We start from the raw sequence: 11,929 nt of genomic DNA, 5'->3' as shown, positions 1-11,929 counted from the left end.
AAACTCTCCCCTGACTGTGTAGTCCTGACCTTTCTGGAAGGCAGCTGGATTAAAAAAACACTTTCCTGTGCAGGTTTAATAAAGTATAAAAACATTATTGTTAGTTTAGCTGGATTAAAGAGGATGGAGACTCCAAATATTAGAGCCTCAACAACACGTCAGCAGGCTGATATAGCGTTACAGATATTGAGATATTTTATTTAAGCCAAAGTAGCAACACATTAAAAAAAACATAAAAATACTAATAATCAAGTTTTCTATTCACATTTATACTTTAATGTACCAGAGGGAGTTTTTTAATTGGTTATAAAACAAGCTCAATTTAATACTAATGCCTCTATATGGCCTACATACACTAACAAGAGCATATAGTTATTCTTAATGCCTGACACAGGTTCAGATTTGGTTGGTTTCTCATTGAAATCAATGAAATGAGGTGGTGGAAACATTACCGCTTTTGTCCACAGTGGTCGCCAATATCAACACAAAATGAAAGTTCCTTGTAGCTGCTTTAAGTAAAAGTACAAAAGTATTAGCTTATGAGCTTTAAAGCACATAGATTTTTTTCAGAGGAGGAATTGTGTGGTTGTAATGGAGATAAACTAATTGTCCTGGTGTAACCTAGTTTCAGCATGGAACTTTTGTTCCATGATAACAGGTGGTCGTAAATCTGTCAGGAATGAACTTTCATGGACAAGTTCAGCTAATTTCACTTGAATTATGCTTGAATTGGAAAGAAATAAAGTAAAATATATGTAACTACAGTAATATACATAGCATTTAAAATGATTTACATTTAAATGCAGCATAATCTTATATCTTTCATCTTTGATAATAAAGTTTATTTTTATAAACTGTATAATATTTTTACTTGGATGCATCTTTATCACAAAGTGTTTTCTTATGACGTTATGTGTTTAAATAAAAAGAATATATAGGGGAATATATTGATGCCAGATTTCTCTTATTCTGAAATATCAGTAATTATTAGTATAACTGGTTATACATAATTTAATATCCATAGAAAATCAGGAGTTGCCAACTTGTTATTCCATCAACAAAACAATCTTACAGTACACTGTGATGGCACGGTGCGGTATGTCTCCTGCCCTCCTCACCAATGTGTTTCACAAGTTGACCCCTCGAGCATCTGAGGGCCCCCTTGAGAGTCTTCAAGCAGGCAGAGGGGATTAAATCAGAAACTCAATGATTCTCTAAAAAGGTCAGTGCTTTCATAGGGTTTTCATTCTATTAAGCCTTGAGGTTGAATAACTCAAGTCCTCACCAACATAGCCACTCTGCCTCCCTAAGGCCAATCAGGGGCTACACAGGAGGGCAAGGAGAGGCTGCGGTTGGTGGAAGCCACCGGGGGGGGATCAAAGTGCTGCAGCCGTTAGACCTGCTGCTGTTCGCTCTCTAATGTGCTCCTCTGCCACCACTCTTTTTTCCACCTCTGCCATCTCTGGCATGGGAGGGGTTCTGGCCTCAGACGCCAGCACACACACAAGCTTGGTACTGTCAAGCTGTGCAGGAAGTGGTGCTGAGTTGAATTAATTAAAGGGTGAGAAAGCCGGGGTGGCTGAGACCTATTACAATCTGGTGCTTGATGCCACTTGAGAGCAGACACAGGTCTTTGAGGACTTGAAGGACAGGAGGGACCTCAGGCAGTAGAGGGCTTTTGTGCATGTTGCTGTAGGGTCAGACGTGCTGATGCAAGGGCGGTTTAACTCCTATAACTCGTGTGAGGTCTGAGGAATAACACTCGATGTGAAGGCTTCTTACATGCAGTGTGTCACTTTTTATGATGTACACATTTCAGTCCTGTGAGGCAACATCTGCCAGTGCTAGCTGTACAAAATCATACAGTTTTATGTTGTCTTTGTAAGTGACTTAATTATGACAACAGACGACAATATAACACACAATAGGTGGTGTGACAGATACATGAATCTGGAAGGATTAACACAGTAAAGAGCAGTAATCCTGCCAAAATGATATCTCTCTTCGTGATGCACACAAACACTCACAAACACTTAAGATGACAAGTGTAAGTGGACAAATTATGCAAAGGTAAAACAAATCAATGCAGCGAGTGCACAGCTGAAACATACAGGATATTAAAAAGAGATGAAGAGAAACTCTAATTCCCAAGTTAAAATCTAAAAGCAGCCTTGACAACCTACAGCACCTGACTGGCATAATATAACCGAGCCAAATGACGACATGTGTGACAACACTGCAAAGAGACCTCTCCCTACGTCAGCCGTGTATTAAGAATAGTACGAATGAGACAGCACTGCATTAATCAAGCTATTCTTAAACAACATTTTCTCCTGTGACGGCCATTCAAGATAACAAGACACACACCTAGATATATATCATATCCTAAAACGTACCTATACCTATATGTCTACTTATACACATAAACATACAGATTCACATCCCAGATCTAAAAAATTGCCTTTGATTCACTCAGATGAAAGACATCAGATTAGGGTGTATTTGCCATGAAACATGAAGTACAAAGAAAAACAAATGGAATAAAGATGGCTCCTCAAAGAGAGACAGAGAACCAAAGAGAAAAGGCCTGATCAAATAGGCTTGGTCTGAAATCTAAATCTCAAGTCCTGATTCCCCCCAAAACAGTCTCTGCTGGATCCTGTCACCCACACAGAGCCCTCTACAGTGGTATGGCACACCAAGTTGAAATGGAAGAAAATCACTTTTGGCATGTTTCCTCTTTAAAACCCACACTTTGGATGACCCGAGAGAGAGTATAAATCATTCTGTATGATGTAAAAAATCATGGTCCCCCCGGCATATAAGAAATGGTTAATGATCTGAGGTAGCTGAGAGGCTGGTGCACCCTAGTGGTGACTGCTGAATCGAGCTTTAAAGTCCTTCACACCCACTCTGCTTATGTGGAGGCTGCACTGATATTGGGTGAAGCTGCAATGTCAATATTTCATTTTGCAATTTGAAATCCAGTACAGCAGTAAGCCTCAGATGTCCACACTGTCCTATGTACCAAACCACAGCTTCCCCCCATAATAATAGCAGAGGGAACATGACACAAGGCTCATAATCCAGTTAATGGGGAGACGGGGGGGCTGGTGGCGATATTCCACATTCTCTGAATGTCAGAAATGAGTGTGGAAGGAAACGATTAGTGGTGTGAGATAAAGAGCGATAAAGGAGGGCAGAGCCAACCACAGCTCGCAGTCCATCAGCTGTTCTTGGCACTGTCAATTAGGTAAGACTTTGGTGATTACAAGAATTGGAAATTGCAGTGTTTGCCGCAGGCCAGAGAGATGGGCCTTGCTTTATGTTTCGACTCACAATTAGTGGCTAAGTAATACGGTAAGTGATTACAGCTTATCGGCAACCATCAGCATGAGAAGCCATTCCACCCCTCTTCACGTTGTGTCATAAAATCTGTTTTAATTCACTGTGCGTGACTCTCTGATTAGGTACCCAGCCTACAGTGGTACAGTGAAGGGTTAAGGGAGGCTGTATTAGTACAATGAGTCTATGGGGGAGGACAGCTACAGGCAAGGATGTGCGTAGAAGACAAATTTGAAACAGATTCAGCCCACATCTCTGTTGGCTATGATTTTCTTCCCAAACCCAGGTTTGGAAAATGTGACAACACTGCTTAATTAGTTCAAATCTTGCACTCTCTGTGACTCTCACTTCATTGCAGCAGTGTCTTTACCTGTGAGCTTCTTCACAGGCTGGAGCCTGACACTGATGGTCTGGTGGGTGAGCAGGGGGGAGGAGGGCAGCGAGCGTGACACGCCCTCCATTATGCGAATGTGCTGCATGCCCTCAGTCATGGAGAGCGGGGGCACGCCGTAGTCTCCTTCAAAGGCACAGTCACTGTCTATGCTGCCACCTGCAGGATGGGAGGGAAAACAAAATAGTATGAGATGCTTTGCTCTGCTTCCAATAGTGCATTCATTTAATTATATTCTGACGCTGTTTGGAAAAATGAAGAGTTCATTTCTGCAAAGGAAGCATGTAAGAAAGTATTAAACTATGTAGGAAAATAATAAAAATAACAAGTCTAATGTTACTGAAGCAATCTTCTCTGATTACATTCAGCTGATACTTAATTGTATTGACAGAAAATGACAGAAATGCTTTAATAATGTAATAAAACACAATTAAGATTAGGCTTTCAAAAACTCCTCTCTGACAGTGATCAAAGGGTAGTGTTTTGGGCTTCAACTAACAATAATTTCCATTATCAATTAACTTGCAGATTATATCTTTTAATTAATTTATTGTTGAGTCCACAAGGTCTTAGGAAACAAATCAGAAATGGTCATCACAATTTCCACAGAGCTCAAGGTTGTGTTTTCAACTGTTCAGAGAGTTAAATTTTTAAATTTTACAATAAAATGAAAGAGAAAAGCAGCAAATCCTCACATACAATGAGCCGGAAGGAGCAAATGTTTGGGATTTGTTCTTGATAAAAGACAAACGATTGATTATCAAAACCCAACTAATGTATGTGTATGTTTCAGCATATAGTGTTTTTTAGGAGGCTACTAGTGTTTCTATTTGTTCATCCCTACAGAAAGTGTATGACAGAGAGATGTGAGTACTCTGATAGTACCTCGGCCTAGTCTCTGGATTCTGACATCAGTGCAACACCATATTGAGTGTAACAAGATTGGCGTGACCCAGAAGAGAGAAAAGCCCTGCAGGCAACACGTGTTGTTTACTTTCACTGTTATAAACTACAGCCTGCCTGACCTCTGTAAGCCCTACAGTAACACAATACCCTATCATTTTAATATAATAAAGGAGGATTTTCTAACCATCTGAAATACGTTTAAACAATCCAAAAAAGAGCAGTCATGACCATGAGAGAGCATTTTATTTACAAAAAAAAGCTTGCACAATGAGCGGTAATTACAGACGGAGCTCAACCATTCTCCATCACTCACCCACCCCTTTTCCTCTCTTGCTTCAAAAACCACAAATTATGACAACTTATGGGGTTTTTTATTTATTTATTTTTAAACTTCACACACATTCCCTGGTGAACAAAACCCAGCCAGCTGACTGTAAACACAACATCCATTTTGTGAATCAGCTCCGCCTCAGACTGCCCATTTCCCTGCAGACGGAGCTGTAAAAGCAACTGGTCAAGCAACAGTCTCGCATCAGATAGCAGCCGCCACAGTGAGACATAAAGCCATTATCAGACACCGGTCCATGACAATTCCCAGAGGAAGCCTGTATGACGGTTGGGATGGGGTCAAATCAGTTGTTGTAATACAAATTGCAAATGCACTAGCATAAAAACACTTCCACACATGCACGAAATAACAAAAACACATCCACACCACTCTGTGTGGCTCCAGCACTGCTGGAGTCAGTCCATCCATTCACTGGGGAATGTCTGTGCAAAAGCAAAAACAACAGCCAGAGCAGTGGTTACATCCCAAAGCATGGAAATTCTCCTCATGTATGTAAAGCCTGGTGTGAATACCAAGGGGAAACTTGGTATTCTGGTAGCAATTATCGGTAGTCAAGATCCAACTCAATTTTAATGCATTCCATCCTGGATGAAAACACACAATTCTAACCATATTAACCAACAACTCTACCAAAAATGGAGCGCTTTTTGGTACACAATCTCAATACTTAGTCAATTTCTTTTCTGAACAGCCTCGTGAAAACTGACATAAACTGTCGTATGTTGAAGTAGAAATCAAGAGGTGCGATTTAGGGCAAAGATGGGAGGGTGGAGAGGAAGGAAAAACCGCACTTCAGTGGTGAGATCCAGAGAACAAAAGCATCGAGGGGGTAATAATGGTGTTTTATTTTAGACTGTGATGAAAGACATGTTTAAGGACCACTCCATGCCTTGAAATAAACACAAACACCTACTCATCGAGGTGTACGGCTCAAAACATGCACGAGAAGGGAAAGAAAAAAGGCAACATTAAATTATAATTGCCCAAAACATTTCCTGCCAAGCACTGACATTCCTGTTGTTGATAAACATCTACTCTTGTATACAGCTTATTTCCCCTAGAAGTAACTCAGCCTTACAGGCAAAATTACAAGAATATCAAATTCACACAGTTCTCTCCCTGTAAATATAACTTCATTTCCAGTAGTCATAAAGTTTTCTGCTATAAAGTCGTGTAAAATACAACCTGGCAAACAAGGCTGTGAGTTTCTACTGTAAAAACATTAAGGGAGAAGAAATGGAGTCTGGAAGGAGACCGCCAGGAGAGAAGTATTACAGGAAATGGAAAGGTAAAGGTGGTAAAAGAGCTTGTGTGCTGTTTCTCAGCAACTCGGCTTCTTATTCACTCACATAATTCACATTCACGCCTGGCAGAAGCTTAGTACACTCTACAATAAGCAATGGAAGAAAAGACAAGCTATTGCTAAGGAGCTCAGATGGCTTTAACGGGCTAAACTAAGGTCAGGGCTCCAGACTTTGCTTACTTACTACCTAACTCTTCTCTGACGTGATTGTTTTTTAAACTTGATGTGGGAGATTTTGTGTGATTTTTGCTTACCTTGGCCGACGTGGCTCAGGTGAGGGTCTAGACTGGGCGAGCGGGGGTCTGCCAAGTCCTCGCTCCCACCATCTGCAGACGAGTAGCAGAAAGAGAAAGACAGGGAGTGAGCTCGGTGATGCTGGTAGCGTGGCAAGGAGGTGCGGGCCAGCAGCAAGGCCACATCCTCCTCTCCAATCAGCCAGGTGTGGGACCGGAGGACCCCCAGCAAGCTGCTCACACACAGACCCTCCACACCCTTCCTCCTGGGGCCCAAACGGCCCCTTATGGTGGCGAAGGGGGACCTCGCTGCCAAGTTCCACTTTTTCCGACTCCCCATGGTTAGACTAAACAGTCAGTGAGGCACTATCTCTAGGGCCTGCCCATGCAGATAACAAAATAGTTTACATTACAGCCATTGTTGCATGCACAGAGTCTCGTGTTAGAGCCACAATCATAGAGCTCACTGGGCTCTACGGTTCAGTGAGCGAGGACTAGCAGTAAAATAGTGGGCGTTTCCCAGGATAGATCCACATACGGTTAATGATATGAGGATCAATTACGCCCAAGGGAGCAGGCAGGCAGAATTAGCCACAGTGGATGGAGCAGAGAAGAGGGGAGTGGGGGGGCGGCATCACTGGGCAGCACAGTCAGTGTCACCGGGGGATTGTTTCATAATCCTGTTCAAGTGCGGATAGATCTACTGTAAAGCACGACAGGCCGGCAGAGGAGGAACAAATGATTTACACTCAGAATAAATACATCCCACTGGAATTTAGAGCGCTATTAATAAAATCTAAACTATGATGATGTATGAAAAGTAGCCTAAGCCAATGGATTTTCCATGTGTAGAGGGATCAAAGATTGTTGCATTAAGTAGAAAGACAAGAACCATCGTTATCGCAAAAAGGATTGTATATTTTGGCAAGCCCCGCATTGTGTTTCAATCAAAGAGCTCACCATCAGCCCAGAAAGCCCAAACAAATACTCAAGTATTATCTCTCCCATCGCAGATTCACACACTGTGTGCCAGTAGCTACACAGCAGGCTAGATTGGCTCGCTGGTGGAAAGATCAAGCTTGTCGATGGACAGATAGAATAAGCCGTGGGGCATGATTGTGTGAGAACTGGGCCATCCTGAGATTGACACTGATTGTGGAAGGGAGTCCTCTGCAGAGGTTTTTCAGTGCTCGCTTCCTGACCTGAGCCACCATGTCAGGATGTGTCAAATTAATAGGTATACCAACAAATTGTGACATGTTATGCAACCAAAACATATCATTTTGGAGTGATTTTGAGAAATTTCAACAGTGCAACCTTTTCATTCTTGGTTTACAGACAATACCATACATCCTGCTGCTAACACCTCTGACACCTCCTGTTCTTGTATGTTCAACACCAACAAACCAACCAAAAATAGATTCTCACCTCGTATACCTGATGAGCCATATCGTCTAGTAAAATCAATGTCGTGAAAATCAATACGGGCTTTGAAGACGATGTGCTCTAGCTACGAGCGCTGCTTGCACAGTGAGCCATGAAAACACACACACACACACACGCAAGCACGTACAAAGAGTGTGACGCTGTGAGTGGAAAGCTCAATGATATACAGTAATAGATTTTGCACACTTGCTATGCTCCTGCGGTGTGTCTGATTAGCACCTTAGGTGACGTTTTGAGCAGCTTGCTTGTCATCAGATGAGTTCAGCAGCTCGAAATGTCATATCTGAAGCGTTAATAATTTAAATGAACAGAGGACAATAAACAGTAGAATTAGTTACAATAGATCATAAGTTATTGGGCTTCATCTTCTTCGGTTGCGTGGTGATATTATTTAATTTTAAAAACTGAAACAGTGCTCCTGATTGTGACACATGCTGTATTACACATAGCAAGTAGATCTGGTGTTAAAAAAAAAGAAAGAAAAGAAAATAGCTGCAGGCTTTGCTGGAAATTAAACAACTTTTATTGGGGTTCAATTACATTCCACCCACAACACAACAATTGGACATTAAACCATCAATTTAAATTACTTTGTTACTGAGGTTTTGGGACAATTCCACACAGCAACAAATGTGGCTGTACCTCTTTACGGCAGCCTCCTTTCGCTCCACCACCAGTTTTTTTTAGGCTTGGGAAACGCATCTTTGTACCTCTTTCATTAAAAAAAAGCTCCTATTCTTCTGTGCAGATTGCTCTCTTGTTACCAGTGATCACAGTACAATGTCCTGCCACACAAATCAATGGCCTATTAAGCAGGAAACACGAAAGGGGAGGACCTATGGTTGACAGAAGACAGAGACATGTTTTCATTCCAGCCTCAGAGACAAACAGTGGACACCATTCTACTTCCTTACTGAACATCTGTCAACCACTTGTGTCGAATACAGCTGAACACAGCTCAGTATATCAGTATCCGATTCAGAGTCAGAACAGACAATCTTCACTCTGTAACCACATCCTATTCGGCTGTAAAATCAAAGCTCTCTCTGAATGTAAAAGACCATCTCCTAAACCGAAGAAATATGGGTGCACTTACTCTGTTGGCTATTCTTTGGAGCTGTAATGCCACGGTGCTGTGTTAGGATGTCAAAGGAGCAAGCCAATTTCTCACTTGGACAAAGAGTCATTACGGGAGAAGTCAGCGTGACATCTGATAGTGATCCCATGGAGCATGGCGGAGAACTCCGCTATCATTATCGTTCAGACTGACTTTGATGAACCTGCCGTGTTCACAGTGTTCAATGTGACCTCTGCTCCAAAAAGAGGCTTCTTTCCCAGGTGTCTGAGGATGATTACTATAAATTGTGATCACTTTTAGCAAAAAAAAGAGCCTAAAAGACAGAAAGCTAACTCATCACTAGTTATGCATAGGGGTTTTTGATCTTTACGCTGGATGTCCAAAGGTTCTGAATAACTAATCTGGAGAATACGTGGAACAAATTACGATTTGAAATGGATTCAGTTCTTTTTCTGTGACTGATCGATCACGTCACACCAAAAAGGAACCAATTGACTCGCTCCAAAAGTGCAATCGATGCCCGTCTTTTACTTCTGGGACCTTCAATGGAAAGGGAAAAAGATTGCAACTGAGCCATGTAACTGAGACACATCCCGGATATTAGGAGCCCAGAGAATTACATCCTTCAGTTCAATGACTTCACTCAGTGACAGTGATTCAATGTTCGGTTCAGTTCCTCCCTGGCTTATTTCTTACCTTTGCTGATTGCCTCTGTGTGGCCCTAATGTTCTTGCATTGCCAGCTTGTTGTCAATCCCCCGTTTCTCACCAGGAAGCAAACTAGGGCCCCTAATTAAAACACCCGCATTCTCCCTGTTGCTCTCCATGTCACAGCTAATGTTTCTCACCATTCATCACAATAACATTCCAGGTTAGGAACAGAGGGGCCACAAAATCTTTCAATGAGTAGTTCCAAAGACTCTTCATCCAATTTTATCAGTTTCTCTGTAATCCACTACACCAGGCACGGAAAGTCTTTGTACTCTGTACTGCATACCTTAAAAACAGACAGAATAATACATAATTGTGTACATTTAGTAAAAGAATGGATGCATTTATAATTAAGTGCATACCATATTTGCGTTATACTAGACTCTTATTGCACACATTTTTCTTGAGAGAGCTAAATTATCTCAAAGCCCTATTAATCTTATGTTGAAACAGAGGAATCATGTGCGAGCTACGGTAATAAAACACCCTGACATTTATTGAGCACACGCTAGCCCACACACAAATAAAAACGAATGTGCAAACCATATATCACACAAAGTTGTTGTGTGTGAGCAGATGTACCACGGATAATTTACCAAAATAGAGACTGATTTACAGAGTGCTGAAAAGTTTGAAATTGGAAAAGGTAAATGTCAGGCAGTGAATCAGTGCTGTGTGCCGATTCCTGCGGGGAGCAACAATCGGTGCTGCCAAACTGCAACTTCTGTTGCCACCAGAGAAAATACTGGGATGTGACAGCCCTTGCGCCTTTGAGCATGGCACTTAAAAACAACCAATTCTCAAGCGGACGTCACAAATCTTGAGGAAAAATGTTATCCAGGTAATCACAAAGTTTAGGTACACATAATGGCCCATGATTCCTTTACTTTTATTATAATTGTTCAATCAATGAAAAAATGTAAAAGAAGCTTATCACAATTTCTTCAAACTATTTATCAGACCAACAGCCCAAAACCAACAAGTATTTATTTATGCTTCATAAATGACTGCTTTGTTTCTGCCAATCAATTAATCATTTCAGCACTATTTGTGTCTCAAGTTGCAGAGGTAAACATTTTTTCACCATACTGTTTTTGCTAACCATCAACTAATCATAAAATCATTCCATGCAAGGTGTGCGGTTGTGTGTTGAAAGGGAGTTTGGTTCCAGTCAAACATTTCCTTGCTCCTCTGCTTTGACATTCATTTAAAAGTAGGATTTAAATCATATTCACAACAAAGTGGAGCATCTTAATGAATCACAGCAGCACAGTCAGTTGCACTGAGCCATATGAGAGCGCAGACATCTGCTCAGTTGTAAAGTTGGCGGACATCTTCATTAGCATCAGTTTAAGCTAACATAAAAATGCATGCATACTCCGAAGGATACACATACACACACACACACACACACAACACACACAACACACACAAACACCACACACAACTACACACACACACACACACGACAACACACACACACACACACCACCTTCTGGTGAGAGAGCTTGTTCAAGTGTTTTCTCTCTTGCAGCACTGAGCCAGCCCTGGTCTACCACAGGAAGTGGAGGGTTCTGACATCCTGCCAATGTAAAATAATAGGAAACTGCGTTCATCCAAACCACAACAAACACATTTACTGTATATGCGTACACACACACAGCCATACACAACATGGAGAAAGGTTGATATACTGAGATGAGACCAAAAATATTCTTTGCAGGGGATACTTGAGTCCAGATTTCAACAGAGTCAATAACAGGGTTCTACGTTGGTCTTGAACAGTGTAGCTTGCACTTCTAAACTTAGTCTTAAAATGAAAAAATTATTTCATCATACGTCTCACTTTCCCAAACAATTATATATTCATTTCATTTCTACTACAATATTTATTCCGAGTAAATCTGTGGTGTAATGTTATCTGTCTTGGGTTCCTAACATGAACAAGGCTGTGAGCCCACCTCTGGTCTGGAATCAGCCATTCAGACTTTTGTTTTGACAATCACAGTTGACAGAAGGAAGTGGTGATGTAAACACAGCACGACTGCAAAATCATAGATATAGAAAAACAAAAACAGACTAGTAATATACCAGCAGCCAGATACCGTTATTGTATAGTAGCACAGAACAGACACACCATACCACCACTGTAGTTTCTACATGCTTGG

At 41.4% G+C, this 11,929-nt stretch overlaps 1 protein-coding gene across 5 annotated transcripts in view; it reads right to left on the bottom strand.

The window, feature by feature from the left end:
- tanc2b (tetratricopeptide repeat, ankyrin repeat and coiled-coil containing 2b) overlaps window positions 1-11,929 on the bottom strand; it is a 136,152-nt gene that overhangs the window by 65,648 nt on the left and 58,575 nt on the right. For all 5 annotated transcript variants that reach the window (XM_035660582.1, XM_035660543.1, XM_035660557.1 and 2 more), the window contains 2 exons: window positions 6,549-6,620; window positions 3,716-3,895 (listed from right to left, as the gene is read on the bottom strand). In XM_035660582.1, coding sequence (XP_035516475.1) covers window positions 3,716-3,895; window positions 6,549-6,620 — 252 coding nt within the window. The remainder of the gene's footprint in view (window positions 1-3,715; window positions 3,896-6,548; window positions 6,621-11,929) is intronic.

This window comes from Morone saxatilis, unplaced genomic scaffold (assembly GCF_004916995.1).
Source record: "Morone saxatilis isolate NCDOM2014 unplaced genomic scaffold, NCSU_SB_2.0 Contig1, whole genome shotgun sequence".
NCBI classification, from domain to species: domain Eukaryota; kingdom Metazoa; phylum Chordata; class Actinopteri; family Moronidae; genus Morone; species Morone saxatilis.
The sequence above is the reverse complement of the archived record's forward strand: the minus strand, read 5'-3'. Positions and strand labels throughout refer to the sequence as shown.